Source organism: Saccostrea echinata, unplaced genomic scaffold (genome assembly GCF_033153115.1).
Source record: "Saccostrea echinata isolate AGI-Se365-2 ecotype Australia unplaced genomic scaffold, CSIRO_AGI_Sech_v1 ptg000002l, whole genome shotgun sequence".
Lineage (NCBI taxonomy): Eukaryota > Metazoa > Mollusca > Bivalvia > Ostreida > Ostreidae > Saccostrea > Saccostrea echinata.
The window spans coordinates 16,843,775-16,868,764 of NW_026889751.1; the positions used below are offsets into that span (position 1 = coordinate 16,843,775).

The 24,990-nt window shown below is 32.1% G+C and overlaps 1 protein-coding gene across 1 annotated transcript; it reads left to right on the forward strand.

Moving 5' to 3' along the window:
- Positions 1 to 4,059: 4,059 nt before the first annotated feature.
- Positions 4,060 to 22,842, forward strand: LOC133173714 (SHC-transforming protein 1-like). Its single transcript, XM_061308735.1, has 12 exons — positions 4,060 to 4,166; positions 8,951 to 9,098; positions 12,269 to 12,339; positions 12,519 to 12,576; positions 12,946 to 13,065; positions 13,973 to 14,026; positions 14,306 to 14,484; positions 15,292 to 15,442; positions 15,907 to 16,021; positions 16,304 to 16,477; positions 16,744 to 17,066; positions 19,411 to 22,842. Exons 2-12 carry the CDS (start codon positions 8,952 to 8,954, stop codon positions 19,546 to 19,548), a joined length of 1,530 nt encoding a protein of 509 aa, XP_061164719.1. The 5' UTR covers positions 4,060 to 4,166; position 8,951; the 3' UTR covers positions 19,549 to 22,842.
- The last annotated feature ends 2,148 nt before the right edge of the window (positions 22,843 to 24,990 follow it).

Genomic DNA, 24,990 nt, shown 5'->3' on the forward strand with positions numbered 1-24,990 from the left:
AAATTCCCCAATAAGTGATTCACAATTAATGGCAACAACTTTGAGAGATGGATCTTGGGTCTTCAGTTCTCTTTGTTAAAATCTAAACCTTCTAAATGAAGAGTTGTAGAAACATGAGAGTACCTATGGTGGAACTTCTGACTTTTTATCATAAAAGCTGGTCAAGGTCAATGTAATTGCTAGTCTTTATATACATGTATCTATCAACTTGCCTACTTTCAACTTACTCAACCCCTTTTCTCAGTGCAATAGCGACGTAGATTATTTCTCTAAACCAATTCAGATCTCGGATCACACAAAATTCTATATATAGTACTGGCGTCAAGACCATATTAAATTTTTCTGCAACGTTTGATTGTCATTGTTCCTTGAACCTAGAATATATAACTTTGTACGACAAGGACAGACAACAACTTCGGTAGCGGTGAAAATTTCTAAACAGATTAATAGAAGAAGGAGATTAGTCTCTTACCAAGAATTTCTTCACATCAGATGTCATTTATGACATTCATTTCCTTTAGTATAGTCCATTATTTTGCTGCCAGGAATTCTCTTTTTTCAGTTGGAATTAATTGTATTTAAAATTAATTTTGAAAAATAGCGATTTTTAGCCGTTAAACAAAAGTTCATGCTTTCCTTGTCATGAAATTTTTCTTCTTACATTGTATACTAGTACATGTACAATTTAATGTATGAATTTAAGGCCGATGTAAGTAATATCTCTGTGTTTCACGCCCCTTAATTGTTTGAAAAGGTACCCCCTCCCCCCCCCCCCCCCCAGGTCCGACAAAAAAAAAACAAGTTTCCAAAATCAGTCAATAGTTAGCAAAAATATTGACTACAAATTGAAAAAGAAGACTGTTACAAGTTGTATTCTCTATTTTGAAGTACTTTAATCATATCAAAAACTGCAATTTCACAAAGTTCTTGATTCAACACGCTTGAATTTCCTTAAGTTTTGCTTTCTTGATTATTTTTATTTGTTTTTTTTTTTTCTCGACGATACTTTAGCCTTAAAATCAAATGGATTTTAATATTTCCGAAAAATACAAAGAACAAAGAAAATGGGTGAACAAGGCGTGCAGAATGCCTATAGCTTCAGATATATAAAAGTCAAACTCTATTTATGAATTTAATACCGGTAGTTAGAGTAAAGTTCTCATTATTGATATTTACGACAAACAAAACTTTTCTGAGGAAAATATTCTCGGCAAATATTTTTCTGTTATTAAAAAAATAATGTGGTATTCAAGGGGTTCGAACCCCAACAACAAAAATCCTGAGTATCATTTTCCTTTGAGACGAACACGTTTTTTTTTTTTTTTTTTTTTTTTTTTTTTAATCTTTTTTGACTAACACGCGAACCACTACGATACACAACTTCTGATGAATACTGGCATTTAAATCATGTTTGTGATATGACCCTTGACTAAGTATTTCTCGGAAAGATGTGAGTATTGTGTGATAAAAGATTAAAAGTGTATTTTTAAGGTATGGTGGGTCTTTTCTCCATGTTTTGTTAAGCAAAAAATGTATATTTTTACGCAAACTTTGAGGACAAACTTTCAAAAGAAAAAAAAATGGAGGGAGGACCCTCTCAAATATATCGAAAAATTGTGTTTTAGTATGAGAACATGGTCCTTTTTGCCCTCTTTAGTGTGTGTATATTTTATAAGCAAATAATTTCAATCTTTGTGAGATGTTTGCAAATTGTGGAGATTTTACATAAAGTATACTTTAATGTTATATGAAATATCAAAGAAAATTTTGTCATAATTGAGACTTAATTTTTCACCTTCATGTTTGTCGCACTATAGGCATTTCGCTCGCCTTGTTCGCCCATCTTCTTTTGAACACTTTGACAAAGTTATATTTTTCTTTTTTTAACCCTTTTAACCCTGTATTCCTGAAAACCTACCTGTCAGGGGATGTAAAACAAAGAATTAATTTGCCCTGTCCTAATCTATGATAGTTTAATACTATCAATTGAACGTAGATATTTCGTTCACTCTAACCTTTCGATTTTCCGAATACAATAGCCCCCCCCCCCCCTTCCCCATTGCAAGAGATCATCACAAATCAACATTTTTATTTTAAAACATATTCTACCACTTCGACTCACCTGAAATTTGGCACTAAGTATAAAATCATAAAATAAATCTAAAACTCTAGAGATAAATCCATAATTTGCAAGTTCTTCTTGGCAATTAAGTGCCCCCCTACTATCATGTTGTAAATTTTGAATTTACTAGGGGGAGGTAAATGCAAAATTTACAAAATAATTTTGCATTTACCTCCCCTAGTAAATTCAAAATTTACAACATGATACTATACCCTGCATGTTACATTTTCCCTTTAAGAAGAAGGTAAACATAGACCTTTTTACACCCTTCCTACTATACGCATTTCTAATTATTATTACTATATAAACATTATTATTACTATATAAACATTTCATATTATAATTACTATATATAAACATCTCATATTTGTTCCGGCTCTCTCTATTTCCCATCAATGCCTAATTACATTGAACTGTCAAGATAGCGAACAGATAACGAACACTAATAATACTAATATTAATAATATCCAATGAAACAAAATTAAACAAATTGCGAGCATAGCAAACACGGACCTCTGAAGAATTAGACGTGGGATAAGTTGCCTTGGAGGGATAAACATCCGCCGTGTACCCTTTGTCAAAATCATTTTTTTTTAAATAATCAACCCATTCAATTCACATACATCCCCAGAAATTTTAAACAAAACCCCTCTGATTTTAACTGAGCTGACACTAACTTCTTGCGTGCCCAATGCAATAAGGGTAAAATTATAATATTACTATCCTATGATATATCTTTGCTTTCAAACATCAAATTAATGGTCACGGTTTTGAGCATTTGTTTTAATTTCTTTTCAGATATTACAATTTTATTTTATTTGTTTTTTTTTTTTGGTTACGTACGTCTTTTATTATAGACCCCTCCTCAACCACCCTACCGTTCACGGTAGCTCAGTCGGTAAACATGGTAAAGCGCTCGCTCCGCGGCCGCGATGGGGAGGTCGTGATCACTCCTTCGGATGAGACCTTAAAAATCGAGGCCCCGTGTCACTGCAAGCGTTGGCACGATATTTAAAGATCCCTCACTGCTCAATGGACCTCAGTGCCGAGTAAAAGTCAAAATTTGAAGCCCTTCATCGGTATATGGTGACGTCTCTATATGAGAAAAATTCTCGAACGGGACGTAAAATAACATACAATCAATCAATCCTCCCCCCCCCCCCCATTTGAAAAAAAGTATAAAAACCTGTATTTGTTCTCTGAAGAAAAATCAAAGTTCCTTGTTTTAATTTAAAAAAAATTAAATTTAAAATATAGGATTCATTCCTCAAAGTTGCTGACAATAATTATTGCCTTGCAACATGTACGCTTATGGGAATACGTACATGTATCAAAGATATTTCCCGTTTGTACGTCACGGTGTAGCTTTAAAAATTCACTTCATCACTTGGACCTTATTTCAAAAAGTTTTTCGGGGGGGGGGGAAGCTAACTTCAACGGGGAAAATCTTAAATATTGGCTAGGGGAAAGACCAATAATCGTACTGTCTTTCCACGATTTTCTGTCATATGGTAGAAAATTACTGGACGATAACCCTACTTTTATTTAAACACATCTAACGTACCTAAACACATGTAAACTCGCTGTAATTCTGCCAAACAGCTCACATCCGGGAAAAACGAGATGAAACGCAATTTATTTAAAAAAAAATTATAATTATATATTTAGAAAATATATATCATGTTTATGGAATTCTCATTTTTTAGTAAATTCATGGTTTATCATGTTACAGGCTATTGCAATGATAATTACTACAATGTATATAAACAATGTGAACATTGATATAGATATAAATAAGGATAGTTTGTAAATTACACATACACATATATACAGTCAAGAGAGAGAGAGAGAGAGAGAGAGAGAGAGAGTGGGGGAGAAAATCAGAGGACCGAATAAGCATATGGAACGAATTGATGGGATACATAGAGAGATTGACTGCGCATGTTTTCATGAGTAAGACACTTCCGTATTAAAACAATACTGCAGTTGTTTATATTTATTTTGTGACAGTGGTTCGTGCCAGAATGATCAAGATAAGATAAAGGTAAATATCTATATGAGTTTATGTATTTTCTTTTATGTTTATAGCTGTAAACAATGCATTACAATGGAGATAACGTACAGGTGCAGTGTTGTTTCTGTGTATGTAACTGTTAAATTCCAGGATAATGTTTATATTTGGAAACATATTTGTAGAGAAATACTTTCGAGAATTTTAGATACACTAAATACACATTGCTGTCATGTAGGATTACACACTCTGATATCAAGTCCTTTCTGTGGCAGTATATATGACTTCTTTTGACAAATAATGTCAAATATCGATTCATGTGTCAAAATGAATATTTGAAATTTTATCAGAAAGTAAAGTTTTAATATATAAATTGATATTTAAAGACCTTCTATTCGTTTATTGATCACTGGAAAGAGAATTTTTCTACATTGTATAGTGCTGTTTTTCAAATACTTCACAGTATTATACTTTATCATGCAACTGCATTTTATCAGCATAAAATAAATACTATTTGTCAAATTGTCATATTTATTCATTCCAGTTGATCATTGCATATGTCTATGAAAGTTTCACTGCTCAAAAAGTTAGGAAGAATAAATAGACACTTGAGGAAGTTGCAATTTCTGTACAAACATGACTAAATGCTGAAACACATACTTAAAATACTACTAAAAAGTAAGAATGAGAATAGCTTTTGATGTTAACAGATGCTTATACATTTACCATCTGTATATTAGGGCTGTCACGGCTCCCCGAAATAACCGAAAACCGCGGTCCAAGTTTTCGGTTCAGTTTTGGTTCCATTTTTCTTCGATTTTGGTTCAGGTCTGTTTTATACATTAGAATCTGTTTTATACAAAAATGGCATCAAAATCAAAAGAATGATGATGATAAAGGTGATAAATTAACATCACAGCTGAATTCTACTTCATTCAATGACAACATACTTGTCACGAAAGAATTAGATAATTATCAAAACAAGCAAGAATGGTCAGGTTGTAGGTAATAGTTGGCCTAGTAGTCCTGAACACTGATGTCAAGACGTTAGCATGGTTAAGATTTGTTTTCAGTGTGAATTTAACATAACAAATAAAGATTTTTCAAGTTAAATTCTTGAATTTAAGGCTCAAAATATATGTAAATAACCGAACCAAAATACCCGAACTGAAAATTTACAGAACGGACCCGACCCAAAAAATTTTGGAACCGTGACAGCCCTACTGTAAATGTAGTTTCCTATGAATATTTTATCATTGTCACTAAATTTGTCCTTAGATAAAATCCTTAAGAAAAGTTTTTTGCTCACCATAGTAGCCGAAGTTTAAAAGATAGTTTTTTCAGATCAAAGAGTATGCTTTAATCCAATGTATGTCTGTCTTGTAAAATTTGTTCATCTTTTACTCCAAAACCAATGGACATTGTCAACTTAACTTGTAGCAAAATATTTTTCAGTGATGTGGATAAAAATTCCTTGAAATGAATTAGTATACACTTAGTGTTGAAGTGATTGTCGCTGACAATTGATTGTTGGTTGTTACAGAAGCTCTACGATGCTGTTGATTACTAAACAAACGTTACTGTCATTGCTGATAAACATAAATAGTTTATACCTCATTTTATTCCTCCCAAAACATGTGCTTAAAGTTTTACGGTAGTGATAAATACAATGATCGAAAGTATGATGTCAGGCTAATAACAGGAAATGGACAACATCCGGGGGGGGGGGGGGGGGGGGTTGCAATAGTCAGAAATACACTAACAGCACAGACATTCCCTAAACTTAATTATTAACTAGATTATCATGAGTCCCAATGCTTGTAAATTACTTTTTAAAATGAAATTAGTCTAAATTGGAGGTGACAAAAGAAATTAGAAAGACTACATGAACAATATGTTAATGGTTCTGACAGGCAAGGCTGTATCAATATCATCTTTGTTTGTTTGGTTCTTTATTATAACTGTATTTTAGAAGAATGTGGTTTTATTTCTACATCTGGAAATACAATTTATACATGTACTCACACCAAGTCACTGTTTGCTTTATGGATGAAGTTCTTCAAAATCACATTTTAGTGTTTTAATACTTTTAACATTCTAGTCAAACAAGGTGAGTTCAATCTTCCTTACATATACTGGTTTCTAAACTTCATAAAAAAATCCTTCCAAACAAAGATACATTGCTGAGTCCAGCAAATGCTCTACCAAGTCCCTATCTCTACTCCTTACAAAAAATAACTGCTGTAAATGAGAGACTTCAGACATGTTTGTGATATAGCATATTTTAGAAGTGGTGTAAGTTGACTAAATCAGGTGTGGATTCTAAAAAAAACTCTAAAGAACTTTGGAAAATTTAAAATCACCAATTATTTCTAAAGTTAATAACACCATGAAATATGAGTTTTCTACACTTTATGCAATCATTCCTCATGATAAATTAAGAACTAGGCTTTTTGATAATAAAAAAAAATGAATTAAAATTCATTGTGATTAATTAAATTAAGTTTATGTTTTCATCTGAACTTTTATGTTTAAATGTTTAATTGTTTTTCATTTATTGTCTTTGAGAAAAATACAATTATAATGACTATGTGTATCTGATTATTAAGGATAATCGGTTACATGTATGATTTTTCAGTCCAATTGCCCATCATTAGTCAAACTCTTCCTTTTTTTAAGGGAGATAATAAAAATTTCAAGAAATATGAAAAAAGAAATTGTGTGAAAACTTCCCTACTTCAAGTTAAGGTGAGAAAAATGACAATTTTCTTTGTAACAGATATGTTGAATCGTAGCTACTATATCAAAATAATACAATTTTGCGGTTTATTTCAATTGTTAAATGAGGTTATAAGATTCAAACTTTTTCTTTTTAAATTCATGATTTATTTGCCTTTATAGTATAGGTAAATTTAAGGGATGAATAAAAAAAGATACATTACCTTTTTCTCACTGCTCATTTACTGTAGTTTCAAATTTGTTTAAACCATAGAATCATTGGGCAACTGTTACAATATTTGGGGTCAACAGTTTAGTTTAGTCTTTAAAACAGGGCCATAAAACTGAAATAGAAAAAATCTTTTCAAAAAAATCATATATTGATATACTAGTATCCCCATGTAGTGTAGATTCAAGTTTGTTCAAATAATGATTGATATTTGAGCCATGATCTTATGCATCACTGACAATATTTTAATCGGTTGTAAAAATTTCCAGTTGTATACTGAAATGTATACAATATATTTCTTCACAAATAAGAAAAATTTATTCATAGAAGCTGTATATCTGTTGTAAAACAAAATTATTTCACAGAAGTGGTGTTAATTATTATGTATTTCAGATTTATATTTAACATATATATTTTATATATTAAACTTAAAATTTTAAGTAAACAAAGAAAAAAGAAGTCTGAAAATTTATTTGCGATATTTTGATATTTCTATCCAAGTAACTACATGTATGGTCATCACACAGATTCAGTATTTCGATATGTCATCTCCATCCTAAATTTTACACAGAAAAATGTATATATATATATATATAGACTATCTTTCACAAGAACAATGAGAGTACAATTTGTATACTTGACATCAAACCTAAATAAACTGTAAATTAAAATTGTTGAAATCATATGGCTACAGTAACTGTAAGGTATGGGGTTATAATTATCTACTTTAGTGACAGGAGGTTTGAACAACTTTTGACTGAAATCAATCATTTAATTAAATAAATTGTTCAATTGATACTTAATGTAATTTTCACTTGGATCAAGACATGTAATAAACATGACAAATGTACATAAGTCAAGTTGTATTTTCAAAAGATAAACAATGTGTTCCAAACAAACAGTGTTTGCCTCTAAATCTGATATCTTTTATACCGGCTACACACTTTTTAATATTAAGTGTTTCAGGAAGTAATTTTTCAAGTGTTATGTCTTACTAGTATTTCCCCATTGTGAGTACTTATAAATAAAGAAGATAAAACATACTAAACAAATGATGTGTTACTATAATAACAATAATGTATTCCAAGTGCAAATATGCAACAGAAATGTACTATCCTTCAAAATATCTGGGATATGATGCATTTTTAAAGGCATTTTATTGATCATATGGACTTGCATATTTACCCGGTACACATATTTTCTGTGTTGAACATGGTTAATGACTTACTTTTTAACGTACAAGGAAAGTTTGGTTGAGCGTGTGATTTTTGGAATTATGGTGATAGCCAAGCAGGTCTGTACCTCGTAAACACATGTTTTATGTAATATGAAGCTTTTTAAGGAACTATAGATCGTAGGGTTTTCAAGAAGGGGAGGCAGGAGGTGATTTTTCACCAGCTCTGTGATTGGAATTCATTGATTCAAATTTCATAATTGGTAAAATAAACTATTTGAAATCATTCTAAAACAACCTTTTCAAAAAGATAAATTCACCTTGTCATGTCAAAATTATTGAAAGCCCTGGTCATCCCTCTTCATGTGGTAGAAGAAAAGTATTTTGTACCTGACTGTTTGAACATAGGGTTCAGTTAAAACTTTTTCTTATATTCCACATACAGTACATGAATCAACATTTGTTTGTTTATGCTAAAATAAAATGTCACTATAACTTCGTGATGACGCTTTGCATAATCTTTGTAGTATGTCCTTGATCATTATAGATATACATATATATTGTATACTGTACAATGCTGTATGAATAACCTATTATTTTTCAATTTCATGGTTAGACATACATAAAGAAATTACTATTTTAGAAATTATATAATTCAATCTAGATGTCTGATAAAAATCTTCTTTGTTAAAACAGAATGGCAGCTAAGATAGACAAGCATAAGAAGAAGGGCCGTTCATCAGAATGGTCCAAATCTGGAAGCTTCATGAACAAGCCAGACAGGGGCTGGATCCATCCGGACTTCCAGCTGGATAAAGAGGCAGGGATCTGCTATGGAGTTCGAGTAAGTTTAAAGTTTAGTATATATTGTATCCAGTTGGAACATCACAGAGATCTGCTATGGAGTGTGAAATTCAGTGTAGTGTCCCGACTCCAGTTTGATAGTGATGCAGTATGGAGTTAAGATAAAATTAAAGTAATGAATGTAGTTGAACGAGGATTCAGGGATTTGCCTTGAGTCCAGATGGTTTAAAGGTCTTCATTGTTTTGTCCACACTGGCCACATGGACAAGGTGTAGGGTCTGCTATATAGACTAGTAACTGAGTTTAATAGTCAGAACTTTGTATCAAGCACCCCCCCCCCTTTCTCTCCCCCCCCCCCCCCCAAAAAAAAATGAAAACAAAAAACAAACATACAATCAAAGAATTTTAATCAAGAGAAGAAGCAATATTTGTTGAGACATAATAGAAGGTCTAATATACTGAAAGAATAAACATGATAAAAAGGTCTTTGAGATTTTGATAATCACCAGGAGAGATGATGTACAACACACTTATTATGTATGAAGCATACATTTGAAATGTTTTGACAAGCTATTGGCAGGTTTAGTTTTTAAGGTTCTCCCCATCTAAATTACCATAGTATATAAAAAAATATATATCTCATAATCTGTTGTATTAATTATACTGTACAGCTTTCTTTTCATAAGATATCCTCTTTGCCTGAATTGATACATGTACTGGTAGATATGAATGATAAAAAAAAAATTTGACACTCCATTGTAATATTGAGTTATCTGTGTTATAGATAATCACATGATAATATTAACAAACACTGATATTTATATCACAATCGTGATTCAAAATTCTAGGAAGTAAAACCTTGTGTAAACATTTCCTAGGCTACTCTACTGACACTAAAAATAAATGAATGAATTTCAACACACACTGTTCTTTTTTTTAAATTGACTTTTTGTTGAAAAGAAACTCAAATGTATGACTAGGCCAGTGTATGACTAATATAGGACGAGTTAAATGTATTGAAAGTCTTGCACGTAAAATATGTTATACATGGTTAATGAGGGAGAGGGATTGACATAATTGCCATTATCATAACTTGAGCATGTCACAGGGCTCTTAGTAATACTGCAAGTCTAAAGGAAGACAGAGTATCATATTGTTAAATACTGGTAGATACTGATATAATTTACAAATAATGACAGATTCACTCATATATTTGATTTGAATTATTTAAGATAAGAGAGTTGCAGTGTTTTAAACAAATAAAAATAATAATTAATCAAACTTCATGCTCTTAAAAAATGTATTTATATATATAAAAAAAGTTTAATTAAGGGAGCCGACTGGGGTTTTATTGTGTGAAAACTACTATAGAGAAACTCTTTAGTTTTATACCCTATATACCTTACATTGACTTCAGTATACATGCCAAGTTAAGTGAAAATCTACCGTCTGGTTATTTTTCAGGGACCGTCTCAAAATACGGGTACAATTACTATAGGATTATATAGGAAAATAGCATTTTTTTGCACTTCGGAGCAAATTATACAAATACTACTATAGACTTTTTGCTCAAATTTTATTATTTGATTGGTAATACTATATTGTACATTTTTTGCAAGAAACACAAAATTCTACCGTCTGGTTTCCAGAGGGGGCATCTCAAAATGTCAAAATTCATGATATTTTCCTGTTTTTATGGAGTAAAACAAAACATGACAGATACCACAGATTTACATAAAAAATAGTAACAATGATTGCTATATTCTCAATTCCCTATGTTTAAAATTCCAAGAGCATACATTTTATACTTTTTATTTTATGGCATAATTAATGACCCCGCTTAAAGAACTTCGGTTATTCATAACGTCAAAAACACACTATTACGACGTCTTTCTACCCATCATTTGAAAAATCGTTAAAAAATCAGTTAATTAAAAACATAATTATATTTTTTGACCTCATATTTCCTAAATTTGTTATTTTTTTATAAATTATGTAAAACTAGTTGCTTTAAAAGAGTAAATACGCTTTATTTTACTATTCTGCGCGAAGTATTGCGCAATGAAAACCCCAGTCGGCCCCCTTAAGTCATGATGGCACACATACTTTCGGCCACATACTCTCCATGTGATGATAATCTTTTGTCAGGTAATATTTTTTAGGTGTATAAATACTATTGTTAGCACTAATTGCTGGTAACCCGAGAGGACAGTCCCTTTTTATATAAAATTTACCCATTGCTACAGGTAAAATATCCGGACGTTTACCTGGGGATTTACGTGTTTTAAAAAAGAACACTACACTTGCAAAATGTTGTTGAATACTGGCTATGAATATTTCATTTAGATATACTGAACTGAACAATTATCTTGGCATGGCAGGCAACATTTTGCGTATTTTTTTTCATTTCAAGCACCAAGCTTAATTTGCATGTATCTCAATGGTGAACTTCATTCTGTTAATTCCCACATTTTCTGAATATATAAGCAGATTAAATTCACAAAATTATGTTAAGATTAGTCAATCTGGTCAAGTGAAATGATAACATTATTAAAGGGATCAAGGCTTAGTCTATAATTCAGTGTTTTCATGTCCTTCACTTGTAGCTAGTTTGTGATGTCCATCCATCCTCAAAATAATTTTTTCTGTAGAGTTTCGTGTTTAGTATTTTGATGTTCTAAACTGCATGACCATTTGCATACGGGGTGGCGAATAATTATGTCCCATGACTGTAGATTTATGTTTTTCTTTTTAAAATTCCAAATATGTTTATCAAATAGAAATCTAAAATTTGTTCATGTTAAAGAAATCTAATTTGTTTATGAAATAGAATCTAAATTTTAGTGTTTATGAAATAGAATTTGTTTATGAAATCTAAATTTGTTTATAATATTTGTTCAATGAGATAGAAATCTAAATTTGTTTATGAAATTGAAATCTGATTTTGTTAATGAGCCAGAAATCTAAATTTCACAGATTCTAAAATTTGTTCATGAAAAATAGAAATCTAATTTTGTTATGATATAGAAATCTATATGATAATGCTAATAATGACTCAAGTATTTTTATCCTTAAATCCATATAAAACAAAAACAAAAAACAAAAAAAAAAACAAACAAAAAAAAAAAAAAAACAAAAAAAAAAAAACAAACAAACAAACTTGCATTTAGAAAATACAAAGATTGAAATATGTGATCATATTTGTTTCAGTATATCGGTTGTATTGAAGTCAAGGAATCCATGAGATCTTTAGATTTTGAAACAAGAACAGCCCTTGCCAGGTAAATATTGATTTATATTTGTGTATTACAGGTACAACCACTACATAATTATATATACATGTAGAACATGAACAAGAATTCATACATTATTTAATTCACTGGATGAAAGTCTGGAATTAACATGATAAAGCTTGAAAATGGGTTAATTACAAAAAAATTATAAATAATTTTGTTTGCAGGGAGGCAATAAATAGAGTGTGTGAGGCAGCTGGTCTTAAAACAGCGAAAAAGAGAAAGGTAAGTACAGACAGGTGAAAGATATAAAAAACAGGGAATAAAAAAGTGTAACTTATACACGTCATAGGCCTATGTCTATGATAAATATGATATATAAACTCAGTTTAAATGCTTAAAAAAATATTATTCTTTTTATTTAATATTTATAAAATACATGTAAATACATTGTAAATAAAAAAATGTATTCAAGCTATATTCTTTTGAACATGATCCTTCCTTATTCAGTGTACAACTGTACATATATATTGTACTAGATATAAAACTCTCCTTTTGAATTATTTTTCTAAATTTTGACAAGGAACTATTTTGCATTGACATAACCATCATCAAGTATTTTCCTCATACATGCATATTGTGTGTGTTTTCTAGGTTGATAAAAAATTGACAAAGATGTTGGGTGAGAAACCTATTTTACAGTATGCAGGTTCCAATGTCAACCTGACAATTTCTACTGAGTGTCTCAACCTCATGATCATGGAATCAGGGGAGGTAATTATACTGGACCCCCTCACCCCCTCCCCCACCCAAACCCCCACCCTCAGGCAACATTTGCATTAAATTGAACAAAGTTAACATAAGTGAAATATGACAAGATCATTAATGACAATATTGCATTATAAAAACATACTAATATTGAACTACAATTCTGGTTTAAAAAAAAAAAGACTGAAACTTGATATTTAACTTAATAAATTATATCAATAATTTATTTCAGTTACTGTAGCATTTAAGTCTCTGTAGGATAGTGTTAAGTTCATACTAGAATAGTTTCCATTAAAATTTTAGTTGGTAAGTTGAAATTCAAACTTTATCTGCAAACTTTTATCATACAACAGTGAATTGGAAAATGATGGAGCTATTTTAAACTTATATAGATGCTTTGACGAGGAAAATATAAACACATCTGTGTAACATTTAAACAAAAAAGGTTCTGTAATAAATATATTTTTGTGATACAATAATGTCAGTTTGACTGTATCTTTGATCATGATAATTCCAAACAATGACACTTTCTTAAAGTGTGTCTGATGATGACTGTCCTAGGTCAAAATAAATCTACTTGTGCATTCTCAAAACAAACTACCAGGTAGATAGTTACATGTGTAAGCCTGGAATTGACCATGGCAACTGTTCATACAAAGAAAAAAATCTGGTCTCTTAGTATATCCATTTTATGCAGATCGTTATAAAAAAAACTTTATTGAAGTGGATGTTTGGATAGGGTTTTCTTTGTCATATTATTGAAATAAATTTGATTGAATTTTCAGCTCAAAATAATGTCAAAATTAGTGATAAAAATGTTATTTACTGTCATATATATGCATTTCTTTCAAATGAAATTTGTGTTATGATATGTACATACTAAGTTCATGTACTGGAGCATTTGTTTTGACAGATAATTGCCACTCATCAGATGCCCGGGATCTCCTTTGCCTCGGGAGGGGATGCAGTGAGTAGATGTGAATTACTGTACTGGGGAAAATAACTATTGGTTAATTTGTTATTGTTGCACAGTTGCACTCTGATTAATCAGGCTTAATTAAATTGGGTTAATTCACATACACATGATTAGGTGGGAAAGGAAAAGTGCCTGATAATTAATGCTTTTTATTTTAATATATGACATTTCCTCTCTGACGCATTGTGTAATTTTGTACACTATAAGGAACTGCTGCATGTTACTAGTTGTCTCTTAATAGAAATTCACAATGTTACAAGATATTTGCAGGAAACCCTTGACTTTGTGTCATATGTAGCAAAGGACCTGGTAAATGGCCGTGCCTGTCATGTGCTGGAATGTGGAGGGGGGCTGTCTGAAGATGTCATCACAACTATTGGACAGTCCTTTGAACTGCGATTCAAGGAGTACCTGAAAAATCAACCCAAAGCCATGGAGATCCCAGACAGGTAGCCACTGTAATGAAGGACTACTCTAGACTAATTAAGCATCCTCTCTTTCTACATTTGTGCAATGATACTGGATTTTGATTGAAGATTACATGCTAATTTTTGAAAGATGACTTGTAGAATTTCAGAAAATGGTTTAGACAAGGCAACTAATTTCATATGAAATTTTGAACTTTTTATTTAAAGCAATGCAGGTTTATTCAGTGAGAGTGAATTGTTTGGAGAAAGTTGCCATTATGCAGCTATTTCTGATGTAAGGTGGCATTGTCTCTGTTATGTATGCTACTTCAAGAACACCTGCTTTTGAGCACTCAGGATCAAACTGATTTCTGAAACCAGATAAAATCCATAATTAAACATTAATAAAACTTCCAACACAACTTCATGAATATGTAGTTACCTCAGTAGAATACTGTAAATGTGTTCCTATAACTCATCACAAAAAAATATAATGATATATTAAACATGTTAAAATGGCCAAGATAAACATGCTCCTAGAGTCTATAAATTATGTGAATTCCATTGGCAATTTAAAGATGTATTTATGTACGTGTAATTCTTACCAATTTTGTTATTAGAGAAACTTCGCAAACACAACAGAAATATACACAGTACTTAGAATCAAAATACCCCTGGTACAATATATGACATTATACATGGACTTATATTCAATCTGTTATCCTGATTATTGAAGGAAAAAAATCCCCATGCAGAAATTTTTATGGAAAAAAGGGCAAAAAAATCTCTTTCACAAATAACTGCAGGCTTTGTGGAGGTACCTGTAAACACCCCCCTTGTTTATACTAGGTCTGAGGGTCCTCTGGCTGAATCTGACGCCTGGGGAGATGATGAGACAGAGAATGAATACTATAACGATCGTCCTGATGCACGTGCACCCTCACCACCCACCTCTAAAGCACCACTTGCTGAATATGCCACACCCCCCTCCAACCTCCCTGTAAGTTACTCATTTTGTATATGTGATAAAGGTCATTGCTTTAAGATCAGGAACATGGCTGTGTTGCAGTGTATCATGAGATTCCAAATAAAACTAAATCTTAAGAATTCAAGTTTTCTAAGAATGTATTGTTTTGGACATGAACAAAAATGTTTGATAATTTGACACACAACATTTAAAAAAATGTATTTATGTGTAATTTAAAAAATGTAAAAAATAGAGAGATAGCCATTTTCTTAGGTTATGAAATCTTTATTTTCTTAGGTTATGAAATATAAAGGTAATTTAATTCACTTTGACATGATAATTTTTATCATGAGTATGGACTTTATATTATACTTGTGAGAATAATATGGCCATAACACTGTAGTTTGAATATGGCCCGACATCTAACACTAGTTGTGAGTTTGGCCCTTACACTGTTGCTGCGAGTGTGGCCCTGAGGTATATTTAATATATTGTAGGTCAGTGATGGTGTATACTCTTCTGTGAAGGACAAACTCTCCGTGTACGACACTCCAAAGGAACAGCCCCTCATTGATCTGTCTGATAATGGTGCCAATGTATATGATAATAAAGGTAAGCTTGAGATGTAGGACCTTTCTACGGAGAAAAATGACTTGTAAGAATGCATAAAAGTTACCTACTGTACGTATATGTTTCGGTATTTTTTTTTTTTTTAAGTTTTTAAAGAATTCATAATTTTTAAGTTGTATCTTTAGATTGTACATGTACAGTTGTATAAAGTGTCTAGCTATGGCTGTGCAGAATCTGTTAGAAAACCTTACTAGGTAAAAATATACATTATTTCCAATTCATGATTTCTGTATGCTGATCAAAGAATTTTCTTCTGTCTTGTAGAAAATTCCACTTCTCCAGAATTCAAACCTAATATGTATGATAACAAGGAGAATGTTCTGTCTGAGCCCCCTCCAAGACAACCCCCCTCCCCCAGTGTTTTGGACAATATACCAGATGTCCCCCCTCCAAGAATAAGAGATACAGTCAAGACTTCAGAGGATCCTTTTGACTTAGGTAAATTTTGTTTTGTAAATATTGTCCAAATAATGTTTTTTTTAAGTTAAAGTTTGTCATATGTATAATGCACTGTACTCATTTCTGTATTGTTATTATGTGCAAGTTTCAACAATGCTTCAATTTGAACTTGTATAGTTTAAATTTGTAGAAAGTTACATATATGTATATATATTTTAAAATGTGTAATATACTGTGTAATCTATTTTTTAAGACAAAATGAGCATTGAAAATGGTTAACTTTTTCTAAATATTCACTTTCTTAGAGCCCTTCAGTGCAGAGTTACCTCCTCCCAGAAACAAATCCCAACATAATGGTGTCCATGAAAAACACATCGAAGACAAAGCAGTTTGTGACACCCTTCCACCCCTCAAAGAAAATCCTCAACCCACCAATCTGAAGAGCATTTCCCCCATGTTTGAGGAATGGTACCATGGAGCTTTACCCAGGAAACAGGCAGAGAAGCTTCTACAAAAGGATGGGGACTTCCTAGTCAGAAAGAGTTCATCTGACCCCAATCAGTTTGTACTGAGTGGGAGACAGAATGGCATGATCAAACATTTATTGCTGGTGGATCCTGATGGAGTGGTGAGAAATTTTACTTTGTTTATACATGCAGAGCTATCAGAGTATGTTCTGTAGTTTTGATTTGATGATTATAAAAATTTTCTTTTATATACTGTATACAGGGTTATTTTCGCCCTTTTACACTTGCGAACTATTTTGCCCCATTTAAAATTTGCCCAGTCACAGCTGAATGTAAATTTTAAAAGTTACATGTATAGGTATGCAGTCACCTTGCAGATTCAAATCTTGGCCTTTGGGGCAGTGATATTACCACAAAGGGGGTTCCAAAGTTTTACATTGAAATGTGTTGAAAAAAATCTCCAAAAAAGTCTTTCTGTCTTCAGTGGTTCCAAGCGTATAGGATAATATTAATTCAATCTGGGGCCATGGGGTTGGGATAGGGTCACTAAATTTGTCCAAATTTTGACAAAGAAAAGTAAATCTTTAAAAAATCATTTCACAAGAATATAAGACTACAAGTTTATGAAAATCTCCCTCAAAACAATTAATGATTTAAAATGTCAAATGTGAAAATATGGTATATTAAAATCAATATGATTTTTATTATGCCCCCGGATTGAAAGATCCCGGGGGTATATTGTTTTTGTCCTGTCTGTCTGTTTGTCTGTTTATCTGTTTGTCCGTTTGTCTGTTTGTCTGTTGTCAACTTTAACCTAGCCCATAACTTTTGATTGGTTGGAGCTATGACTTTCATATTTCACATGTGTATTCCTTGTGACAAGACCTTTCTTTGGGTACCATCATATTTGACCTTTTGACCTTGACCTTGGAGTTTAACCCACTTTTGCAAAATTTTATGAGACTTTAACCTTGGCCATAACTTCTGAACAGTTGGTGCTTGGGGTTTCAAACTTCACGTGACAAGGCCTTCCTTTGGATACCAACAACTTTGACCTTTTGACCTTGACCTTGGAGTTTGACCTACTTTTGAAAAACTTTAACCTTGCCCATAACTTTTGAACAGTTGGTGCTTAGGGTTTCAAACTTCACTTGTGTATTCCTTGTGACAAGACCTTCCTCTGGATATCAACCACTTTGACCCTTTGACCTTGACCTAGGAGTTTGACCTACTTTTGAAAAACTTTAACCTTGGCCATAACTTTTGAATGGTTGGAGCTAGGGCTTTCATACTTCACATATGTAATCCTTGGGACAAGACCTTCCTTTGGATACCAACCACCACTTTGACCTTTAGACCTTGACCTAGGAGTTTGACCTACTTTTGAAAAACTTTAACCTTGGCCATAACTTTTGAATGGTTGATTCTAGGGCTTTCATACTTCACATATGTAATCCTTGTGACAAGACCTTCTTTGGAAACCAACCACTTTGACCCTTCGACCTTGACCTAGGAGTTTGACCTACTTTTGAAAAACTTTAACCTTGGCCATAACTTCTGAACAGTTGGTGCTTGGGGTTTCAAACTTCACATGTGTATTCTTTGTGACAAGGCCTTCCTTTGGATACCAACAACTTTGACCCTTTGACCTTGACCTAGGAGTTTGACCTACTTTTGAAAAACTTTAACCTTGGCCATAACTTTTGAATGGTTGGAGCTAGGGCTTTCATACTTCACATATGTAATCCTTGGGACAAGACCTTCCTTTGGATATCAACCACCACTTTGACCTTTTGACCTTGACCTAGGAGTTTGACCTACTTTTGAAAAACTTTAACCTTGGCCATAACTTTTGAATGGTTGATGCTAGGGCTTTCATACTTCACATATGTAATCCTTGTGACAAGATCTTCTTTGGATACCAACCACTTTGACCCTTCGACCTTGACCTAGGAGTTTGACCTACTTTTGAAAAACTTTAACCTTGGCCATAACTTCTGAACAGTTGGTGCTTGGGGTTTCAAACTTCACATGTGTATTCTTTGTGACAAGGCCTTCCTTTGGATACCAACCACTTTGATCTTGACCTTGATGTTTGACTTTTATTTAAAAAACTTTAACCTTCGCCATAACTTTTGAACAGTTGTATCTAGGTCTTTCAAATTTCACAGGTGTATTCCTCGAGACAAGACCTTTCTTTGAGTATCAACATTTTTTATCTTTTGGCCTGGATTTTGACCTTCATTTGAAGAAACTTTAACCTTCGCCATAAGCTGCCATACGTGGGCATCAGTGTTTCACAAACACATCTTGTTTTTTAAATTATTACCCTTATGATGAAGTGGAGATTTATACATTGTAAGTGCTCTCAAGTTTTACAAAGGACTAGAAAGATCAGAAAAACAGATGCGGTTCAGAAAAAAAACCTGCATAGTGACAGATGACCATTAATGCCTGTGGGCCTCTTGTTTCATATATGAAAACAAATTTACTAATATTTTACAGGTCAGAACCAAGGATCATACATTTGAGAGTGTGCCTCATCTCATTTCTTACCACAGGAGTAAAAACTTTCCTATTATCTCTCAGGAGAGTGTACTATATTTGGTTCGACCAATCAGCAACAATTACACAAACTGCTGACCAATGAGGACACTAAGACAAAGACCTTCAGTAATCAATCAAGAGGACCAGTGTCACAGAGGTTGCCTTAAGTAGAGTTAGGACACAAACATCTTATTTACACCAATTCATTTTTCTTGGCCCTGTTGTTTTGACAAATTTCATTAAGCTCTTTGATAAAAGTTAAATTATTAGAAAGTACATGTTTACAATTTTTCGACATATGCATGTACTTGAACATCTTTATATATATTTTTTGGGGGTGTGGGTGGGGCGGAGATGTTGGGGTTCTCCAGGGTTGGTGGGTGTAAGTTATGTAGCATAATAAAGCAGTACATGGATTTAAAGAAATCCTTATATACCATGTATACAGTCATGTAAATTTCATTTACACAGAATATTAGCTTTCTGGAATTGCTTTAAAATTATAGTAAATAGTACGACTGAGATCAAGATAGGGCAGCAGTAAAAGATTCTGAATATAATAATCTTCTGTAATTTTTTTTAATTATTCCTTGAACATGATTAATTTTTATTTGGAAAAAAATTGAGACCAAATACTTTAAGAGGGGAAAGATAAAAATAATCTTGTATTAAGAAAGTGTTTTTTATGTATGTTAATTTGATTCCATATTCATTCTACTTGGGGAATTTTTTTTATTGAAACATGTAAATGCATGTACAGTACACTGATAAGAAGACTGAAAAAAGACGACATATTTCAGAGTAGTTGTTGTCTGAGTGTAATCAACAACCAATTAACTCAAATGTGGCAGAGGTGAAAAGCTTTCAATTTATGTTGGAGCTTTAAAACTAACATACATGCAACTTCTACAAACTTAATACGTGTACATGTATCATTATCGCTGTAATATATTTTAATTACTACAGCATCCTCTGGGTGATGGATGATTAATTAACCTTATGTCCTTATTAATTGGTTTCATTTTATGTCTTTATGCTGTGAGTTTGTGTATAATTAGCTAGATAGGAATCAAGTTTTATTAAATAACGATTTGAATTTCCTGAGGAACATGCATGTAATGCTATTTTGTTTTCCATGTAAATGTAATGCCATGTCTTACTTTATGCTCTGTAGAACAAGGGAAGACATGGTCTTCTGTTTTGTTACATATTTCATGTATGTACAGTATGTCATAGGGCTGGTACCAATTTTAATTTGTTCAAGAAAATAATTTTGTTTCATCGCATCACAGACAGAAGTCAAACAGCATTAAAGACAATGATCATGCATTCAGGCCATTTTTTTTATTAAGGACACATATATAGTATGTGTTAAAAAGATGCTCATGTACAATACTTTAGGTGTATATTGAATTTTTTCGCTATAAATCTTTTGTAATTAATATGCAAGGATGAACATTATGCCCTCTGCTTTTTAAATGATTCATGTCTGTAGTGTACCAGGTGTTATGTCAACTTCAGTTCTACTGTTTAACTGTGATAATTGTCATTTTGTGAACTTATTTGTATACTCAGTGCTTTTAATGTTCTTAGCCTATTTTAACTACGAAGCTTTGTTGAATTTTATTTTGTTAAAACATCAGAGACTGATGAATATTTTTGTTTTGTTTTGACCAAATGTAATTGCTGTTGTTTGCATTTGATGAAAGTTAGCTATGTATGTCTTGGAAATTTTACAAAGGCATCAGACCTATATATACATATATATGTACTTTAAGTGCATTTTTATGTTACAACAGTGCAGTTTGTATCTCATTGTTAATCCTTTGTGAAAGTCTATTTGCTCTCTGCTCACTTCATTGGGGATAAAAGTCTGATTGAGGGCTGTAAAGTGTTTTTTTAAAACATGTATCTTTAAAAAACACTGAAAGAATTCGCTAGTTCGTGGTATCTGGAAAATTGCTACATTTCAAAACATGCATCTTTAAAAGACACTGAAAGAATTCAATTAGTTCATCACAGTGTATCTGTAAATTAATCCCTTTATTCCAGTACGCAATAATGTGTTCTTTTGACGACTTCTAGTGCACTTTTTACATGTACACCACTGAGATTTTAAATCAGCAGGTACAAGGGGTCATTTTTTTCCTTGGGATTGTTGGTTTTTCACTATTGAACATTCTTTTAAACCCCACAATTACACGTAAAACTCAAAGTATGAAGTCATCCATCGTCTTAAGCATGGAAAAAGATCATTGCTTTGTCTACATCTTTTGCCCAGGATATTAAGCTACATATTGGGTACATACATTTATTTGTTGACCACAAGATTGTGAGTCATGAAAATTAAAGAACTACATGTAATATGTGCAAAATCAGAAACAAATTTTGGTTTTATAAAAATGTTTGAATAAATGTTAAGTGCATGTGTCGTATGAATAGCTAACTCTTATTTGGTTGTGATCTACTAGTCATTTGCATTTATAACCTGATAACAGTATTTTACATTGGAAATAGATATTCATGGCTCTTTATCTTCATTTGCTCCTCAATAGAAACAAATTTTGACTATCACCTGTAAGACTTAAAAGAGTTTAATATTCTGATTATGATAGCAGATTTGATGAGTCTTCCATAAAAGAGACTAATCTTGCCCACCAGTAATTTAACGTCCACAGAGGCTACCGTAGTATTTGCAACATGATTGCAAGTGTCAGATGAATATGTTGGATATAAGATTTAAACTGTGTGTAAAATTAAGAGTAGAAATTTTCACTCAGATTAAGTGATCCTTGTTTTAAATGGTAGAAGATTGTTGAATATTTGACATTTTAACCTTTTGTATGATGACCTTAATGAAAAAAACAGAGGCACAAGAATAAAATATAAAGAATACTTTTGTTAATATTAACTCAAGAGGTGGTGGTCATATTGTAATAAAATCTGCATGGCCTTTTTAGACAGAATGTACCCAAATTATGTAGAAATTGTTATTTTCTAAAAGTAAATGTGTCAGTTTCCTTTTTTGTCAATCACACTAACCTAATGAACAATGAATGAGAACATGTTTACCAGACCATTTATTGTACAGGTTAAAACTGTCTGTGTTGTATATCCATATACTCATTTTGATCTTCATTTTAAATATACACAGATGTAACAACAATTTATTCACTGTTATTTATAAAGTGAATTTTGGGAAGATGAACTAACTCTAAATTAAAATGAAACATCCATATATAGTGTGTATGAGAGTGAGAGACTGGGATCATATTTCACTTTAATTTGAAAACCTGTCACAAGAAGATATAAACTTTAATTTCATATTTAATTTGTTTATTTACATTTTTTCATGTGCAAGTATGTGATATAAAAAAGATACAAAAATTACATCAGTATTCATTTTGTTTATTCCTTTCATAAATGTATGTTCTTCTTGATGTAGATATATCAGAAATGGATTATACTTTAGTATATTTGTATTGCAAAACCCAGGAATGAGAAGTTAAGGTCAAAGTCACAAGATTGAGATAGGATTAAAATCTTAACTTCACACATGGATTACCAGTGGTTAGAGGGTGTTCAATGACCTTGAACCAATTGTTATAGATGAAAGGTCAAGGTCAGAAAACATCTTTGTGTAAAATCCTTGTCCATAGCATATTTTCTCTCCCCTTGATCCTACCTGGCTAAAACTTCACATATTAGTGCCTATTGGTAGAAGATGTGGTATGTCCTTGAGCCAAGTTTCTAGTTAGTGGACAAGGTTATATCAAATCTCTGTAAAATCTTTTCTTGAACATTTTTGGCCCATCTGGCTTAAACTTCACCCAAAGAATGCCCTTGGAGAAAGGGTCTTTAATCCTAATGTTCTCAGCTTACAGCGGGGCCTTTTGAGATGGTCACTAATTCAACAATGTTTAATTAAGGAATGAATTTAAAAGCTACCCAAGTTGTACTGGTATAACCTGGGTTGGGGCTGGTTACACTTTATAAACCGCCAAGCGGTTTATAAAAAAGCGTAAACTGTTCCAATCCAGGTTATACCAGTATAACTTGGGTAGCTATTAAATTCATTCCTTATAATTTAATTTTCTATCCTTAAGTGTAAAAAATATGACAATTTCTCCTTCAAAAATGCCTTCAAATTGTACGTATTTTAAATGTAACGTCAAGCGGATTGATACATTTTTGACGTAAGTCATTGTGACGTAGGTAACCCAGGTTATACAATTTATTCTAATTTTTTTATCCAATCAAATGATGCGTTACAACCAAAATTAAATTATTTGGTAACAACACGGACTCATGTAGGTGAATAATGATCTGTATAGAAGAAATTGATGTAATTTTCAGTATACATGTATATCAAGTACAAATGAGAACAGTAGGAAATATGTTGCTAAGGTTAAAAAATTGTATTAAGATCAAAGTGATGGGTGATGCTCAAGGAGAACAAAACTTCTGCACTGTTGTAAAGCATATACCTAGACATATTTATCTGTACATAAAGAGCTAGGTTCACTTTATCCATAAAATGGCCCTGCTCATACATGTATACCAATCAACTGACCAAGTCCCAGTATCATTTCAACATCAATATAAATTAAGTAGGGACTTAGTGCTTTCATTTCCTAAAAAAGTTTCCTCTGAGAGTCCAGATATTGATAAACAGGCTTTGTGAAATAGCAATGTTCTTGAATTTTGAAGAAAATGGATGTATTTGAGTACCTTAGCAATGAATTAAGCTACATGTATGAGCCCATTCCTCGATCCAAAAAATAAAACATGGATTATAATCTTCAGAAACTCTTTCAATATATAATTGAACATTTTGGATCAGAGGTTGGGGTCTATGCAAAATATTAAAAAATTGTTTTTGGCTATTTTTGAAGAAATTTTCAGGATTTGAGGATAATGACACAATTCATGATGTCATAATGCATGGACTAGCGACCAAATTACGTCATTTTCAATAGATATGCAGTCACCAAGGGTCTAAGTGAACTTAATGTATTTTCAACTAAAACTGAGCAGTTTTGATTTTTCAGAAATTCACAGGGCCAAAAAAGGCCCTAAGTGAACCTTGCTTTTGGATGTTGCAGATATTTGACGCGTTATAACAGATATTCTCATGAATAAGACCCAAATGTTTGCAACTTAATTAAAGAAGTATTAAGTGCTGGCAGAAATTTCATGTGATATTATTGTGGCTTTAAGCTTGTAGCTTCAAGAGCTGTTTTAGCAAACAAGTTTTAGGATTATTTCTATATAAGTTTGAATTTCTGACCATGCAAGGCTTAATTTAAAGAAATAGAAATGTACAATACATATGGAATTTTTACTCATGCTCTTTCTTAATCCAATAATATTAGAAATAATAATATATTTATTAATTATCTCCCTATGAAATAAGAAACAGTTTTTCATTTGGACATGTATGATTTTATCCCCTTTTCCAAGGGATGTTCTAAGCCAAGATTAGTTGAAGTTTGCCTAGTGGTTCTGCAGAAGTTTACAGAAAAACAGCAAAACATA